Raw genomic sequence first — 18,839 nt, forward strand, 5'->3', positions numbered from 1 at the left:
GACGAGAAATTTTCAGTTTTAAGCTTTTGTTGCTTCAATTAATTTCCACTCCACAAACGCAATATGAATCCGAATGTTTTGTTGGAACAGCGATGACAAATCTTTCTGCGCTTGGAACTACGCATAACTTGCCTTATGGCTACTTTTGCCGAAGTGGCGGTACCGCTGTATCAAATCAATGTTGACGGACGACTTTTTACTTTTTACTTGCACTCCCTCCGGCTTGTGTGTGCGGGCGCGGAAGGGAACGGAACGGAACGGAACGGAAGGGAAGGGAAGGCATTGTTTTGCCACCTCACAGGTGAGCCGACCTCACGCGAGCTAATTAGTCCGCACGTGAGGCGAGCTCATGAGCGCCACTCAAATGAGGCGCTAGCTAGGAAAGCAGCACGGCGCGGCTGAGCTTGACGTCCCTCAGGTGCGAGACACCTGCTGAGCCCGTTAACCGAGGAGGCTCATTCGTCACCGGCAGGCACCGCCGAGGGCAGCCCGGGCGCCAGGCTGCTCGTTCTGTGTGCTTTAAAGCTACGGCAATTAGCATTTGGCATCCCACACATGCAGAGTGGCCACTTGCCCCCTGATGCCGCCGCAAAACGCACCAAAACAGAAACCCGCATTACAGCTAGACAAAGATATCTTTTTGGAATTCATCAACTCAAATAACAATCGGCCGACTAATCTGGTGCCCTCGGCTAAGCTAGCCAGAGTTAGCCACCACCCTTAGATATTTGAGGGGGGGGGACAATATTTGTTTTTGTCGTTTGAAGATCTCAGACAATCGGACCGGAGCATTTCTCAGGGTGGGACACAGCCGCTGCCCGCCCCTCACCTGCTTCCGCCCCCTCACCTGCTTCCGCCCCCTCACCTGCTTCCGCCCCCTCACCTGCTTCCGCTTTGGTAAGTTTGCATCACTTCACATCTCTCGGCGTGACGCGCTGCAGTTGCACACATACTCGCTTCGTTCGACTTCCTCCTCCAATTTCGCTCTCTCGACATTCGTCAAACATAGGCGAGGCAAAAAACAAAAACAAAACAAAAACTCTTTTTGAAGGCTCAAGACTTGGAAGTTTGAATTGGGTTTTGGTTGGCTTAGGCATTCAGTTGTTAAGGTAATAATGACACACATGACGTTACCATCAAAGTTCCAATTTCAAAGCCTACTTTGAAACTATCTTTCTAACTTTTGCTTGAAATCCTAATTTAAAACCCCAACTCTGTCTTAAAACCCTAACCTTGCTTTAAAAAGAAAAAAACAAAAAGCCTTTCTCTCCTTTCTCATTCCCCTTCAAGTTGCTGTTGTCCCGAGAGACCCCACAGGGTTGTTGACCAATCACGTGATTTCCTGCTGGCCTCGCGACGCTGCTCACGCCACTTTTGGCAAAATCAATCGCGTTGCGACCCTCCGCGCGTGCGCTAAATCTGAGCAGGTTTAGACGAGCGACCGCTCGCAAATTAGACTCATTTGCATTGCGAACCAAAACAGCAGCACCCACCATGAAATTGCCTGCATGCATGTTGGAAACGATCCAAAATGAAAACGTCATCTCTTGGGATTTTTTTTTTTTTACAAAAGTTGTCTGCCCCCATCCAAGCATCTGGTCTTTGAACACAAATGGTACAGCAACACATGTAGACAGACAATATAACAGCACAGACAGGCATATATTCTTGATCCTCTACGAAAAACACCCAATATTACTGCAGCTTCTTCTTTGTGGATATAAAATTCAAGACTATTGAGTGGTATTTTCTTTCTTTTTTTGTTGTTGGCGGAACTGTGACATTAATGACATTTGCATTCATTTCAATGGGGGAAGATGGATTGAAATAAAAAAAATAATGGAAAGTGTTTTGAGTTACAAGCAGGGTCAAGGAATGAATGAAACTCATATAGAGTATCAAGGCCCCGCACGGTTTATTGCTATATTTTTGGGAAACATTTGAATGACTGCGCTAGATTGTGTTTCATTCCAAATCAACGAGGATCTCGGCCTAACGTGGCCCATTTTTCTCTGTGAGCTCCCACGGGCTGCCCGCGGGAGGCTAATGCGGCGCTAATGTGGTTTGCGATTGTTTCTTTTGTTAAAGGTCAGTCGACAAGCGCTGGAGGACGATCATATGTCGCCCACCGTTGAGCATCAAAACATCAGCGTGCGGTACCTTCATCAGCGCGCCAGGAAAAAAAAAAAAGAAAAAAGAAAAGAAATGAAGCAATTACTTTCATGTGAGTAAAGCCTGGCTATTGTGTGCATGTGATTTTTGTTTTGTTTTTCGCACGAGCACAATTGCAAACATTTTTCCATTTGAGTTGAAAGTCGTGTCGGTTTGCTTCTCTTTCTTTGCAAGCATCGTTTGCATTCGTTAGGTGGACGGCAGCAAAAATGAATCAACAATCAAATATTTGGAAGGAAGTCGCTTCCTCTTGCTTTCACGTCAATTGCATTCAGTCTTTAATATTCCGTTTGGACTTGAATGCATACATTTGTACAGCAATAAATAAAAGTGATAAATATGAGAGTAACTTGGTCAAGTATTCAGGAAAAGAAACAAATCTGATTACAATTCAAATACTTGTTTTGATTGTAATAATTTTGCGACATAAACTTTATCATTTGAAACCGTTTTGCATGATTGCTGCTTTTTCTATTACGACGGCACAAAACGGATGAATTACCATGTTCATTGTTTATCATTTGCACGTCACAGTCATGACGATTAACTTGATGATGATGATGATTGTTCTGTTTATGAGCGAGTCTTTCATTTTTTTTTAGTTTATGTTTGTTTGGATTTTTGTTACTTTTTCATGATCGAGCCTTGCAGGAAAAAAAAAACAACTTTTAACGAGGCGAGCTAGTGGGAACTAAAGAGGGATATTTATATCTTGCTTATTTATTTCTATCTTGCTTATTTATTTATATCTTGCTTATTTATTTATATCTTGCTTATTTATTTATATCTTGCTTATTTATGTGTCAATGATTCTGATTTGGATTCTGACATTTTGTTGATTTTGAACTTGGATCATTCAATTGTTTTTTTCTTCTTCTTTTTTTTAATCCACAATTGAGTTCCGGTCATCATTTTAGTCTCCAAAGGTGGATTATGATCAATATGATCTCGGTTCATTTGAAATTGTGGTCAAGGTTGAAACGAGCGTCAACTCTATAAATATTTGACAAAAGATGATCAATGACATTCACACTGACGAGCGGGCGCTCTGCACGCACACCATAAATGTCAACATTTGATGCGGCAAGTAAATAGTCGTAAAGCAGCAGCGTGCGGCCGGCGCCTCCCATCTTCCTTTTGTCACCTGTCAAGTCTCCTGCAGGTAGCGAAAGGTCAGCAAGCGTGCTGCCGTCGCGTCACGCACGTGCGCGGAGCTTGCAACGGCCCATGCGTGTGTGGAAAAGCAAACGCTCTGCTCTCATTGGTCTCTTTGATGGGAATTTAGCGGGGAAGACGAAGCAAAGTTGTCTGAGCTCAGGGAAGGAAAGAATCCTCTTCGACACAACATGAATCCATACTCAAAAACAAGACAAAAAAAAGACATGCCGCAAACATCCTCAAAACGACACCGTGATTGCATCCTCAAAGACACTCCATAGACATATACTTGAAAACACACGAAGGCATCCTCAAAGACATGCCACAAACACGTCGTCGAGACGTGACAGGAACGCATGGACAAATAGTTGCTACATCCTCTAAGACGCAGACTGAATACATGCGCCTCAAAGACACCACAAATACAATTGTCTTAAAGAAATACTCAAAGATGCCATACTCAAAGGCACACCTGAAACACAGAGCTAAACTGTGCCATTAGCTGACATGTCTTTGTGGGTTTTGGAATGTTGAATGAAGTTGGACGTCGTTGACGTTGACGTCGTCGTCGTTGTCATCGTCGTCGTCGTCGTCGTCGTCGTTGTTGACGTCGTCGTCGTCGTCGTCGTTGTTGACGTCGTCGTCGTTGACGTTGTCGTCGTCGTTGTCGACGTTGTCGTCGTCGTCGACGTCGTCGACGTCGTCGTCGTTGTCGTCGTCGTCGTTGACGTCGTCGTCGTTGTTGACGTCGTCGTCGTTGACGTTGTCGTCGTCGACGTCGTCGTTGTTGACGTTGTCGTCGTCGACGTCGTCGTCGTTGTTGACGTTGTCGTCGTCGTCGTCGTTGTTGTCGTCGTCGTCGTCGTCGACGTTGTCGTCGTCGTCGTTGTTGACGTTGTCGTCGTCGTGTCTTCATGCTGATGAAGTCTGAATAATTTCCACTTGAGCTCAATCAGCTTCTCGTGTTCTGCTCATCGCTTCTGTCAAAAACATTCCAGCGCCATCTTGACATAGAAGCGCAAACTTGTATTAAAAGTGCCGCATGTCGGAAATTCAGCACACGCACACACAGTGGAGCGCGCGCGTGTGTAACAAACGAGTTGTCAACACGTGATTCACCTTATGGTGAGAAAACAAAAAAAAGCTGACATTTGGCACAGCGACATTGACAAATGCCACACGGACGGACGGCAACAGCGCGGGCGCCTTCGTGCCACCGCTGCCTCTGACTCTTTGATGTCAACGCGGCCAAAGTTGAGACTCTGCCAGATGGTGACAGGACGTGCGGCGACTGCTTGGAAGCAAAGACACGACATTAACGCAGCCGCAAGGAAATGCCTTCAAAGACACACGGCAACACATCCTGAAAGACACAATAAACACATTCTCAAAGACACGACAAGCCCACAGAAATAGACAACTTTTCAAAGACACCCCAGAAACAACATTCGCAAAGACACACCAACCTGACATGTCATAAGCACATCCTCAATGAGTGTATCCACCATGAATATATCCTCAAAGACACACGATAATCGTATCATCAAAGACATGCTATTTATATGTGATTTAGCGGAATTGTGGCATGACGTCATATTGATGAAAGGGTTTCCAATTTCCAAAACATTAAAAAAGAACATCCAAATTGTATGACATTGTGGAGTGTGTTTTAATTAACTGGGAAGTTCCAAAAAGATCAGATGAAACCAGAAAGGACAAAACATTCAAGAGTGGCTGGATTCCGTTTTGGTTGGAATCAGCATAAAACGAGAGAACTGTCGACTCTGAATACATTTTTGGAACCAATGTGACTAAAACAGGTTGACAAGTTCATAACTGCAACCTTGCCTTGCCTTATTTATTGATTTATTTGTTTGTTTATTTCCAGCCGAGCTCTAAATTCCAGCAGAAGAGCTTTTTTTGTTTTTTATTGCAGAGATTTGTTGCTCCCGCTGTCGTAATCCTCCGAATGATTTGTTGTCAAGCGACGCGGCCGCCGGACGCAAACCGCGGCGCAATCACGGGTTGTCGTTTCCAAGCCGCGCTCACGTTTTCAAATGGATTTGCTGCTGCAGTAATATTTGGCCTCATCAGCACTGCTGGAACAAAAACGGGGATGGGGTTTGTTTTTCTTTTCTTTTTTTTCTCCACACAACGCAATCTTCTCACAACCGTGCTCGTTCCTGCTGTTGCCGTTGTTGTTGTTGCTCGACTTCTTCACAGCTTGGGAATCATTTGATCGGAACGTTGCTAAAGATACAGAAAATCATGCAGTGATGACTGCTTTGCAAATCTGCTTGACAGTTTGGAGGTTGTGAGTTCAAATCCGGCCTGTGATATTCTGACATGAGCACATTCTCAACGACGTGCCATGAATCCTCCAAACAAGTTGTTCTCCAGCGCCAAGCCAGGTGCTTCAAACGATGAGCTAATCAGCGAGCCTGTCAACGATCCTCAGGTGTGTTGCTGACAGAGAGAGACATGGAAAACGAGACTCGAGGACAAACGCGGCTCTAAAACAAACAGTCTCATATATCCTCAGAGGCAAACGGAGTGTCAAATTCACACACAGACACAAACGCAGAAAAATCGGTGGTAGGTAATTTGGTGCACGTGTGGCCATTTATTAGAGCATCCTTGCGTTCACATACTTTTGATGAGAAAGCCGCTGAATGTGGTGAGTCGGCTCTGGTCAAAGACGTTCTTGTTGGGCCACAGGGTGACCCACAGCTTGTCTCCCTCCTCCAGTACCAGCGGCATCCCGTTGGTGGCGCTGCTGAACGTGCCCTGCGTGTCGTAGATGGCGAACATGTTGACGCCGTTCTTGATCACGGCCACGTTTAAGGCCCCCGAGTTGCCCACGTTGCCGTTGAAGAGGATGAAGTAGAGGCCCTTGACGGGAGCTGTGAAGATGCCTATTGGGGGGGGGGGCAGGAATACGATGGAAATCGTCGATTTTCTCGGTGAGTCGAGAAGGTCATCCTCCAAGACGTTTGACGGGATGTGGACGAGATGCGGCTGGATTGGCCAGGCGACGGCGCCCTACCTGTGTTGGCGTCGTAGCCGTTGCCCAGATTGGTGATGACTTTCTTGAACACCAGCGTGATATCCGTGTTGAAGGGGCCGACGTGCGTCCAGTCCGACGTGGTGACCAGAGCCGCCGCGAAGGCCACCGGCGGTTTGGCTGCACGCACGTCACAAGAAAGAGCGTCACCAAATGTTCATCTCGCCAGCCAGCTGGAATGTTTCTCACGCGTCATATTTGGCCGACTGACCTGCTTCGGCTGCGTTCCGCTCGAGTTTGTCCACGTGGGCTACCAGGTGGCGCAGGTAGCCGTTAATGTCCCGTTCGTAGCCGTGCTCCTCGATGAAAAAGGGCTGAGCCTGAAGGCCGGCGACAGCGCACGCGATTAGCAACGTCGCCGCGGTGGTGAAGCACGAGCACGCCATCGCTAATGCGACCGCCGAGGCAGCTTCTCGCCGTCACATCAACTTTTTACCTGAACTTTGCTCTCGCTGTATCTGTAAAGTTTGTTCAACTTGAGAACGTGGACTTTGTTCACAAACATTTGCACACAAACGACATTTGCAAGATTCACCAAACACATTTAGCATGTGCAGCAACACACTCGACTGGCTAGCAACGAGCGCTAATGCTAATGTGGCTACGCAGGCCTTCTCTATGACAATAGGAGGTTACGGCCGTGTTAGCAGAGGTTAAAGGAGGTTGGGGATCGGAGAGTAATGTTGGAAGAGGTCAAGTGAGGTTAGGCAAGGTTAGGGTAGTGTTAAGGGTTATGCAACTCAATTCAAGTCACCAGCGATTTATGCACTGCCCTAGTCATGACTACGACAGAGACAACTGCTAATTATTTGGAGCAAATGTTCCCTTTTTATTCTAGTCAAGACAATGAATAATATGAGCAAAATAATGAGCCTGCAGGTGACTTTCGCCTATTAGGTGAAAGTGGCGTTGCTGATATTCCGAGAACGTTCCGCATTGTAGAATGAGACGTCGTCAGCGACGGCATTCGTGCGATGGCGGGCAAGATGAAGCAAATCCATTCCGGTTCATTCATTCATTCATGGTGACGGAGGCGTAATTGAGTCCGTAATTGGAAGCCACCTGACGCCCGTGACTTCATGACGACCACACTGACACCCAAATGACTTTCCAGATGAGCGTCTGGACTGCTAACTCGCTGAAGATTTTCGTTTCACCGCATGACGCATTTGTGAGTGACTTCACTTTTGCCAATAATGTTACGTTACGTTTGTTTAAGGTTCTGCATTTTCTGAAATGACTTTTATCAAACATCATGATTGTACAGTGTCTTTGATGCTAACTCAAACAGGATTCAATTACATTCATGTTTACTAAAACTAATAGTTTTTTTTTTACTTGTTTTCAAAATATGCACAATTTGGTTTGTTAAAGATTATTATATTTACGAAAAAACTAAAATAAAATCACTATAGTTTTCACCTCATAGATTCCAAATTGTATTTGATGCTAACTAAAACATGTGTTACGTTTTTTTTCCAAGACACAATTTCCTGATTTCCACAAAAACACGTAGTTTTAGTTAAGTTAGTTTTTACTTAAATTAACCTAACTAACCCATGTGTTAATTTAAGATGATAAATTGTCTTTGTTTGCAAAAAAAAAAAGAAGAAGCATGTTTATGTTTGCTGAAGACTGATATTTACAATAGCACGTTCAGTTCAGAGATGATTCGATAGTGCCTTTGATGCGAAGGAAAATGTATGCACTAAATTATTTGACATTTACAAAGACATGCTAGCTTCATTCCAGAAAATTGTCTTTGTTGAAATGACAAATGAAAAAACGACATTGTATTTGATATTTATACAACAGGTAGTATAATAGTAAAACGGTCGCCACTTCCACCACCGTCATCATCATCATCATCATCATCATCATCATCAGCCAGTAATCTAAATTGACTTCCTTCTTGGACTTTGTGTCAAGTGTGAAGTCTCCACTGCTTGCCTTGATTTTGTCCGAAGTTGTCAGCTGCACACGGGACATGTGACGTGCTGCTCGTTCAGAACAGGAACAAGAACAAGGTTTCGTCTCTTGGACCAAATCAAGAGAAGGCAGACAAAGCTTCAAGCTGCTCATGAAGCTCACAGTTGACATCTTGTCTCCTATAAGTCCAAATAATGACACAGCGGCTATTTTATTTTCACGTACCTTCCACCTTCACTGCGTCTTGTGACAATGTTTGCGACATTACAGTAACATCGTGTGAATATAGCCAATTCGTCATCCCCAAAGTATTCTTGTGAACATCAAAGGCAATTTAAAGACAAACTATCCGAATGTATGATTTCCAATACCATTAGTCTAGCATATGGGATTTTAGAATGCATATGGAAAATAATTGAGAATTGTCAATAAACCTACTTTGTAAACATTCAGTTGACAATTTTGGCAATTATGTTTGACTCAACAGCAAACAGTTTCAAATGTAAAGTTTAAAAATGAATGTTGCTTTCAAGCACCAAAGTTTGCACAACGACAAAATTGTTTCATTTTCAAGCCCTTCCTGCTCCCCAAAAAAGCCACACAGGCTGCAAGCAAGCGTTCAAGTGTTCTATTAATACAAAATGAGGGCCGCCGCCGCCGCTGTGTTCCAGATTGATCCTTTTAATTAAACTGGCTCAGGGACAAACGGGCTCGCATGAATCACTCATGAGCCGACTTGTTATTTTACACCGAGGGGGATGTTAAAAAACAGAACTGGAAAAAAAAACAAAAAACATTATTTTCTAACTTGTGTGTCTGCGCCGTCCATAATGAAGTCTTAATGAGGATGAGCAGGTATACTTGACCTCTAAATGACCTTTGTGTGAATGCAGGATTGACCAAGCGTTGACTTATTTGTGAAAAGTAACTTTTACATACTTGATTTTGGTTGCCAAAAAAAAAAAAAAGCATTCTAATCAGGTTGACTTTGTTTTTATTTTTCAAAATAGCACAATGAACTCAAAGTGAAGCAAATGTATTTAATTTCACGTTGGCATTCACAACATAGCAGCTCTGCTTGAGAGGAAACAGCAGCGATTGACACTTTTTTGTGTCAAAAATAAAATGGTAAAGTTTGTAACAACTCGACCACCAAAAAAATATGACTTCAATCTTGTAACATGAAAACTGACTGCATTGATGATGTTTGCCATCATCCACATTTGATGTGAAATTGTTTTCGGTTGGCTGGAAACAACACACGAATACTCGTCGCTGCATTTTCAACGGCTGCCGCCAGCCGACACGCACGTCGGAGTGCTCGCAACAAAAGTGCGACTTTGATGTCTGTCCATTAGGAAACAAATCACTTGCAAGCCTTCTCTTCACTTTGATTATCGACTTCAGGTCATTGATCGTTTGGATTCATTGGGAGTGTGTTGGCTGAGTGCCACATTTTTGGGGGGGTCAATTATTGATTGTCTGTTACGTCTACAAAATGAATTCAACTTTTGAATCACAGTCCTGAGCCTCCACTGAAAACGAGTTGCCTGCAAAAGCCTGCAAACTCGCAAGACTTCAGTCGATTTTAGTGTGTTGTCGTTCAATTGTTGTCATTTGTTCATTTCGCATTTTTTTGGGTCTGTCAAGTTATGGGAACATATACTGTGATGTGACATATACAGTTGTGCTCATAAGTTTACATAGCACAACTGTATCCCAATGAGCTACTGTGACAACGAGGCACTCTAAAGCGTCACGTCTGACCTTTTAAGACTTTACATTGCTCTTGCACCTTTCTCTGCATGATGCGTGTGCACTCACAGCCAACAATGAGGCGCTCTAAAGTAGCATAAAACTATCCACTGTACTTAAATCTACGTACGTGCACAATTTAAATAGCTTTGTTATCGCTGTGTATGTGGAATAATATGAGGCAATGAACATGTCACAGTCTGAATGAGGAAAACTTGTGTTTTGACATTCCTTGTTTATGATGAGTTTGTTTATTTGTGAAGTAATCTGACACAATTGAATTGCAAATCATTTTGTAGAAAGAAAATCCATCCAGCGAGGTCCTGATGCTTTTTTTCAACACCAATGAAATGAAAATCAATCAAAAGAGCCCAATCGGGTCCGCGTAAGGTTGACATGGAAAAATGTTTACCAATACGATTGATCATCAGGCATGCGACCGTGCGCCTGCCTGGCGTGCCTGCAAGCCCTCTAAAATCACTTCATGTGAATTAGTATTGACCGCCACCTCTCATCAATGGAGGCCAACAGCGGAGGAGGAGGAGGAGGAGGAGGAGGAGGAGGAGGAGGAACAGAGTCGACGTCAGCTCAGGCTGACATATTGTGGAAAAACACGGCACAGGGCAACAACAATGCGCTAACAGAATCGTTTCCTACACAATGGCGCCTTGCTTATTTCCTTGCGTATCACATAATCAAGTAATTGCCACTTCCTGTACAGTATGGAGGCGCCATGCTGTTATTAAGGAGCTTTTTCTCACGAGCTCTCTCACTTGGTGTCGCTGCAGGAAAACGACAGACAAGAAGCTGCTCTGGATGATGTCACACCAACAATCAAAATGGGGTTTTGTTTGTTTGGTTTTTAATTATTCTTGCGTGTCGAGCAGCTGCAATGACCCTCTTTTTATTAGCTAGCTGACTAAGTAAAAAAAAAAATCAACCATCCCAACAAAAAAAAAAAAAAAAAATACAAAATAACTAAAAAATAGCCAACTAACTAACTAACTAATCAACCGGCTAACCCAATGACTAACTAAAGGACATACTCAGGAACTAAACGACTAATTAGCAAACAAATTGACCAAATGACAAACAAACCTAATAATATAAAGAATGAAATAGTTGGGATGTAACGATACGGGCAATATCGTGACATTAAAACTGCCACAATATCGTCGTGGTCATGTTCACGATATTGCGCAATTTAATTTTCATTAGGGATGTTTTGGCCCTTCTATGTACGCCAATTGTCAGATGAAGGTGAACGAAATATGCTTGTGAACGGAGTCAATATGTGCGTGCATTAACAAGCGCCTCCATATTGTTTTTGTCGGTGCTTTGTACGCATTGCTGTTATGTACAAAAGTACAATATTTGTGCTTTTTGTATGAGCTCTTTTTTTTTTTTTAAACAATATTGTGATCTTTTTAAAATATCGCCAGCCTCCCCACAATATCGTGATAATTATGGTATCGTGAGCTTCATATCGTGATAATATCGTATTGTGATGTTTGGATATCGTTACATCCCTTTTAAATACGTACCAAACATTTCCAACTGACCTATTGACTAATCAAATAACCAACCAGCTGGGTACATTACTTAATAATTAGTAAATCATCGAATTTTAAAATGAAATACTAACCACAACATCCAATTCACTCACTCACTACAATACATTTAAAACTCTAAATTTGATTACCAATTAGCTTAACACTAACTAATTTGAAAAATTGCTAACACTAACAATTATCCATCCATTTTCTTGACCGCCTATTCCTCACAAGGGTCGTGGGGGGTGCTGGAGCCTATCCCAGTTGGCTCTGGGCAGTAGGCGGGGGGACACCTGGACCGGTTGACAGCCAATCGCTATAACTAATAAAACAAAACAAAACAAAAAACTACTGTAACTTGCAAGCCAGCAACTGCTAAATGGACTGACAAATTAACACCTCAATGACTACATTTAAGCAATTAAATAGCCCACCAATAAAATAACTAATCAACCAATAAAAGTGACAATTTTTTTGAGGGTGCCTTGAATCAATACTTGCTGCACGAACCTAAAACGTGTGTGTGTGTATTTGTGTGATCAAAACCTTCAACGTTTGATTGATGGCTCTGTCCGGCCATGTTGGGAGGGAGGGGGCGGGGCGTGGATAGAGAGAGAGAGAGAAGAAGGGAGGACGAGGAGGAGGAGTTGTGGGGTCGTTAGCGGGACGTTTCCCCTCCCGTGTTTCACTCTCTCCATCCTGTCACGCTGTGAGCCTCATCCTCCACTATACACCACCACCACCACCTCCTCTTCCTCCTCCTCGCTCTCCACTCGTGCAGGCAGCTGCAAGGACCTCCTCCTCCTCCTCATCTTCCTCATCTTCCTACTCTTCCTCTGCCTTCTTCTTCTGCTTCTCGTGCAGACGATGCGAGCGACGAGCTGCTAGGACAACTTCTTCATCATCTTCATCATCTTCTTCATCTTCTTCTTCTTCTTCTTCCTTTCCCCCCGTGCGGAACGCAGGTAAATAATCGACGTTCGATGCCGATGCTGAGGTTGCGTGGAAACCGCCTTCGAGACGGAAGAAGAGAAGAGCGCGCACGCCGCGGTGTTTTTCGCGCGCGCACGTCGCTACGCATGCACGCGGGTAGAGGGGGCGTGGCGTACGTGCACCGGTGCGCGAGCGCGAGCACGAGCGCGAGCGCGAGCGGCTTTTGTTCAAGCTGAACAAGCCGACGGAGGTTCGGATGGAAAGTTTGAGCACAGGAATCATTTGGGCACGCGCACACGTCTGCCTTCACTTTTCCGAGTCCAAGTCGGTTGTTGGTGACGCGCGTTCTCGCGCGCGCGCGCATACTCGAGCAGAGGTCACACGCTGTTCATTCGAGGAAAAGCATACTGTCTTGGTCGTGTCACTTGTGTCATGCAGCTCGTGTGTTATTTGTAAGCTGCATTTGTGGACCGGAAGTGTGCTGGTGCCCTTTCGAACGTGTGCGTGTCTTTTGTGTACTAGCAGTGTGCGAGCGTGTGATGATTGTGTTGTATTTGCTGGTAAATGGTGAAGGTTGTGCATTCATTGCTTGTACTTTTTGTAGATTGTGTGTAAAATATGAACTGATACTGCAGTGGTGTGCGCCAATAGTGTACTGACAGCGCTAGTGTGTGTTATGAATTGTGTCGCGGTTGTGGACGATTGTGTGCTGGTGGCGTGAAGAACATAAACTTGGTGTGTTGAGTGTTTGTGGGTTTTTGTTGTTTTGAAGTTGATGAAGCTTATTTGTTGTTTATGAAGCTCATGTCATTTTTTTGGTCAATTTTATGAAGGTTATTTGTCAAGCAATTGTGTGAATGTTGTGTATGTTTTTTGTTCGTAAATTATGTAAACACCTGATTATTATTTTTTGACGTTAATTGTGTGAAGGTTGTGTGTGTGTGTTTATTTCGTGATCTAAGTGTGTGCTCATTGCGTTTTGCGTGTGCAAGTTGACTGTGCGATTTGTGGAATTGTGTGAAGATTGTGTACTGGTTTCGTGTTTGTGTTTCTATATGTGCAAGCATGAAGTGTGTGTACAGCAAAATGCAAGTTGTGTCAGTAATGGTTGTTGTCAGGTTGTGTGCTGGTGCGCGTTGTTTTGTTGTATGTGAACTTTTGGCTTGGATGTACTTTTGACTCCTCCTTTTCTTTCCAGGACTTCAACTCGTCCGCAAGCTTTGAATGTGACATTGCTCCGACCAGGCAGGGAATAAAAAGCCATCAGCATGAATTTCGTGATGAAACAAGCGTTGGGAGGTAAGATTTTTTTTTTGTTCTCTCTCTTGGTGCAGCATGAGTCAGCAAATGTTTGTTTTGCGGGAAGGCTTTTCCTGCCAAACTTTCGTAGCTAACTTTCGTTTGATGTTTGCTGGTTTGTATCGACATCGCCCACACGAGGAAGACTCGATGTGAGGACTTGATGCGAGTATTCGGAGCTTGGAGGAAATCACTTATTGTATCATTTCATTTCCACCGGTCGGACCTTTAGAACAGACAAGACGTTAAAGTCTGAACTTTAATTGGACGTTCCTGTTTCATGAAGAGTCGCTAAACTTTGCCGCTATGCTAACTCACAAGACACGATGAACGTTAGTTCGTCATCGTCAAACTTGGCAGAAAATGGACAAAATTTCAAGGGAAAATTTCATCTCTCAAGGACACCAAGAGAAGTGCAGGATGATTTTTTTCAGACATGGCATGACATGAATCATTGGAGGGTTTTTTTTTTTTTGTGGCAAGTCATCCAATTTCGCCACCAGGCTCCACCCACACGATGACAGAAATATTTTCACTGCTTTGTCTTGCATATCAGCATGTCTGAAAGATTTTATCTTATATACCAATATAAGATTCCAAAATTGATCAAGTCAATCTTTCAGATAAATGAATCTTTCAATGACCCCAATTATGGCATACATAATTCTGAAAACCTTTCATGACTTTGCGTCATCCGTCTAGTATGCAAGGTTCAACCTTGGTAGCAATCAAGTTGGAATAAAACCAAAAACATATTCTAAAATGGTCGCTTTAAAACAAAATGGCAGACAACTCCTTGAAACTTTTGGTCTACTTATGATTGGCATGTCTGACAAATTTCACGTTGCTAAATAAAACAGGTTATGAGGTCTGAATTCAAAAGAATAATTGCCTGCACAACATTTTAATTTTTGACAATTGGAGATCTGTCAAAACAGCAATTTATTTATCCTATGAATAATAATGAGGAAGCAATTTCAAGAGGCCCCTCCCTAATAAATACATCTGCCATCTTCTCATTTTCGAACACGTAATGCAATCGCTCCCTGGAGGCCACATTATCATACGGCAGACAATCGGCGATCACGAATGAATATCATGTAGAAATATGTCGAATTGGCAAAGGTGCTTGGAGACAGTTTGAACGGGAGCATACTTGGAATTGACTAACAGTGTATTCACTTGAAATGGGAGCCAATTAAAGGTAGGAAGCCTTTGGGGAAAAGGTGACGATTACCCTTCATTTATTCAGCTCCTTTTTTGTACCCAGTGAAAGCAGAGCCACGTCGTGCGGCACCATCGAGGTGTACCGATGTCTGCGAGCGTGCTGGTGCATCCTTCTTGTAGCCAAATTAAATGATAGACGGGGCCACAATTTATCATCAGCACTGCTTCATATAGTATCTCATATCCCCTCATCAGGGTTATCAATAAAAAACGGCCATTGTGACAAGCGAAAGAAACAACGTGCAGAATTGAAACGCATTCAAATGTATTGGGAAAATCGTTTGATGTTTTTTCGTAAACCTCAAAAAATTCTGCAATTCTGATAAAGCGCCAACATGCTTTCCATGAATAAAGGCAGCTGTCAAAAAAACAAACAAACAAAATCCCCAATTTCTTGCTCCACACCTGATGAGTGTTTGGGAATCACTAATGAATATGATTAAACATGGCTGCCAGCCTTTATGGCAAACTCTTTGGCAAGAAGTTGACTTCCTTTCGGTCTAACTAACCGCTTTGGAGTGTGCGGCGGATTAGCTGCAGGCAATTATGTCGGCCTCTTCGTCATGCGCGCTCACACTCCATCTGCTCGCATTCCCGCCAAGTTTGTCTCCCGCTTCCGTGCCGCTGGGGTGGTGAGAGTGCGGCCGGCGTCGGGAAGTTGGGTAGCGCGTCGGGAGTCTGAGCGTGCGCGTGAAGCAACAGCTGCTCGCTCGTGTTGTTGACGACCGCAGCGCCGGCCGGGAAAGACGTCGCCAGACCGTCGCCACTCAAAACACTTTGATTTTGATTGATGAAGAATATTGTCTGTTAAATGCAATCCATTTTTTTCTTTAATTCGGGGAATACGTATAATCACGTCATACGTTGGTAACAATACGATAATAATCAGGAAACTTCAATGGGGGAAAACAGTTCAATGTTATAGCTCCATATGTATTGATGCTCAGTTTTTGACCAATGATCATGTTTCCTATTACTTATTGTGTATTTGGGAATAAACATCAAATGGACTTCTCAGCATCTTCAATGAAGGGATTGGCCAATTAATTCAATGAGTGAAATGTGTAGCTAACCGTAGAGCGGATGTTTGCTAGCAGGCTAGCAGGCCATTACATAGAAACGTGACTGTTGACGCTTGATATGGTTCCCAGTTTCTCTTCCTTTAGAAGCAGCCACCAGCAAGCCTTAAGATTTTCTCCGTACAACAACTTATGGCATCCGCTCGATTTTGTCCTCCTCAGCCACAGACGATCGAGTGGCGATGAGATACGCTGAAACATCGCTCATAAAAAAGCAGCGATACAACTTCCCCGTTCTGACGTATAGCTTGCGGGTCGAAGCCACGTCAGCTCAGATCCTTTCAGGAAACGCGAGCGACACCGCGAGTTGCTGATTGCAAATGATTCTTGTTGGCAAACTACTCAACTTGTCTTCTCCCCAGTTACCAATAATGCCATTTTGTTTTTTTTCTGACATCATGCTGACTTTGGGGCAATGGCAGCTGTTGGAAGACCTGCTGAATTGTGTAAACATTTTAGATGTATAATTGGTATGTGTGTGTTTGATTGTGCGTGATAATAAGCTGTCAGACGTTTTCGAGCTGCGGAATCCGATCGTGATATCAGTAAGTAGGTAAGCGGTGTGTTCCTGAAGGTAGCACACCAGTAAAGACAATCACACTTGCATTTCCTCTGCATGCATAAAACATGAAGGTGGATTGGGGCTGGATTCCATCGAATGTGCTTGCTTATGTGGGGGAGCCCCTCATGCGCACACTTGTAAAGCCTTTGGCCAAAGAACTCATTCGGCGGAAAGTGGACAAATGACAAATGGATTCAATCTGCAAGTCAGGAAGAACCGTTTGCGTATATTGCGGCCTTGGCGTGGGTCCCGTGGCGTCCGTGCTGGTGAAGATTTGTCACCCGTCACATCAAAACTAGCCGTAAAAAGGCGGCTGCATCTGTAAGCTCTGCAACCTGAAAGCCCTCCCTCGCCTCGCTCCTCCCTCGTCTGGCCTGGGAGGACGAGGCGGAAGACGAAACAGAACAAATTGGTCCTTTATGACTCGCCTTTCAAGTCATCACGTGCCATCACACTTCTCCGGGCCTTTCTTCCCTCCCAACTCAACCAACCTCCATCCCGCCTTCCTCCCTCTGCCGCCATTACTGTAAATCGGAAGCAGCAGCGAAAACGGTGTGCGTTCGCATGGAAGACAAAAGGGAAGAAAGATGAGTCTGAAAACACATCGACAACACATATCAGCGATCGGACTCATTTCCAATATCGAAAATAAGATCCCATTGAAAACAATGTTCAGTGAAATCATTCATTCCAGAGTCGAACCAACACCAACATCAACTTCTATAGTCCAGAAATCTGCCTCACATTCACCGTTCACAATTCCTAAATCAGCCTATTTATTTTGTATCTTTTTCTTTCAAATCTATCCCTGGATATTTGTCGAAAAAACTCACCTATTCACAGTTTTGGTGCTTTTTCTGAAGTCTCTCTCAATAGGAAAGTAGTACAGTGAATACATTGGTGCCTTGAGATACAAATGAAGCGACTTAGCAGTCTTTCCAGATTTGAGCCGTCAACTGGCCGATTTTTTTGCTATGACTTTGAGCACAAACTTGAGATACGAGCACTGTATGGTGGCTGTGAACACAACTCGATGCAGTGACAAAACGGAAAGAATGACAACAAAATACCATTTGACCAATGTTTATTTGAGCACAAACATGAGCGCAAGACGCAGACAGACGGTATTCACAGCTAATATACTCTTTTGACAGCTAGCAAAGTGTTCCAAAAAGCAAACGCATCAAGCGTCACAGCGTGGTAATCACCAGCAGCGGCATGCTGGGAGATGTGGACCTCAGCAGCAACAGCCTGCTCAAACAAGTCAACATTGACTGCCGCTTACTGTTTGTTTTTCCGCGCACGTTTATATATAGGCTAGAGAGAGATGAATTGTGCAGTCGTTTGCGACTGTGCTGATGTGCGCTGCTCCCCCCCAATTTGGTCCAACAGTGTAAAATAATATAATGTCAAATTGATGTTAATGTAAAGGGCGGGCAAATACAAAAAACAACTGCTAATACAGTGTGATAGAACAAAATAAAACACTTTGCTTTTTGAACACAAGTGACGAGCATATGGCGGCAGGCAGCTCGACTGTCTGTCGCTTACAAGCTAGCTAGCTAATAGTGTAGCCAGCGTTCACTTGTCAAACATTCCAAACGGATTGGCCACACCAAATGCAGAAAAGGCAAAACAACAAGTTCATTACTTAGCAAAATACTGATGTTGCCCGATATTTGGAAGTAAAAAGCTGTCAAAATCAAACCAGTATTGTTGAATCATGCTTGGTTAGCCACATGACGCAATAGCTAGCACCGGTTTGCTCATCAGAAAGCCACAAACAGCCAAACTAAAAATGTGAGCGCACAAAGAAGTGTGTCTGTTTATGTGAACTGAAGTGAGGTCTCGTGAGGTGTGGATTTTGACATTCAAACAGGACATATGTAAAATTGACTATAAGCTTGTGTATGAAAATAGCTCATTTACAAGTTACATATAAGCACATGACTCAATTAGCTACTTGTTGAAATTGGAATGAATTGAAATGCCAACGCAAATCCCTCATTACTGGAGTCAGAGTCATCGTTTTGTTGAACTCCCATTTTATGGCTTGCAACACAAAGCAAAAAAATGGACAAAGCACTGACTCCAATTCAAATTCGTAA

The 18,839-nt window shown here is 43.6% G+C and overlaps 2 protein-coding genes across 3 annotated transcripts in view; one reads left to right on the forward strand and one right to left on the reverse strand.

Moving 5' to 3' along the window:
- Positions 1–5,926: 5,926 nt before the first annotated feature.
- Positions 5,927–6,835, reverse strand: LOC144025890 (complement C1q tumor necrosis factor-related protein 3-like). The gene is made up of 3 exons (XM_077532283.1): positions 6,606–6,835; positions 6,377–6,514; positions 5,927–6,245 (listed from the first exon to the last, which is right to left on the reverse strand). Exons 1-3 carry the CDS (start codon positions 6,778–6,780, stop codon positions 5,974–5,976), a joined length of 585 nt encoding a protein of 194 aa, XP_077388409.1. The 5' UTR covers positions 6,781–6,835; the 3' UTR covers positions 5,927–5,973.
- A 5,454-nt stretch (positions 6,836–12,289) lies between these two features.
- Positions 12,290–18,839, forward strand: part of LOC144025845 (complexin-2-like) — a 40,011-nt gene continuing 33,461 nt past the window's right edge. The window contains exons 1-2 of one of the 2 annotated variants that reach the window (XM_077532202.1): positions 12,290–12,596; positions 13,763–13,863. In XM_077532202.1, the coding sequence (XP_077388328.1) occupies positions 13,833–13,863 (31 nt within the window). In that variant the 5' untranslated portion in view covers positions 12,290–12,596; positions 13,763–13,832. Of the gene's footprint in view, positions 12,597–12,789; positions 12,941–13,762; positions 13,864–18,839 lie in introns of those variants that run through there. The other variant, XM_077532203.1, reaches the window with a different exon arrangement.

This window comes from Festucalex cinctus, chromosome 9, assembly GCF_051991245.1.
Source record: "Festucalex cinctus isolate MCC-2025b chromosome 9, RoL_Fcin_1.0, whole genome shotgun sequence".
Lineage (NCBI taxonomy): Eukaryota > Metazoa > Chordata > Actinopteri > Syngnathiformes > Syngnathidae > Festucalex > Festucalex cinctus.

Bases quoted from the DNA above. Each gene is read 5' to 3' on its own strand.
- LOC144025890 (XM_077532283.1), bottom strand. From the start codon at position 6,780: ATGGCGTGCTCGTGCTTCACCACCGCGGCGACGTTGCTAATCGCGTGC. The intron at 6,515-6,605 runs GTCAGTCGGCCA...ACGTGCGTGCAG, and splicing joins GCGGAACGCAGCCGAAGCAG to CCAAACCGCCGGTGGCCTTC. The intron at 6,246-6,376 runs GTAGGGCGCCGT...CCCCCCCAATAG, and splicing joins CGGCTACGACGCCAACACAG to GCATCTTCACAGCTCCCGTC.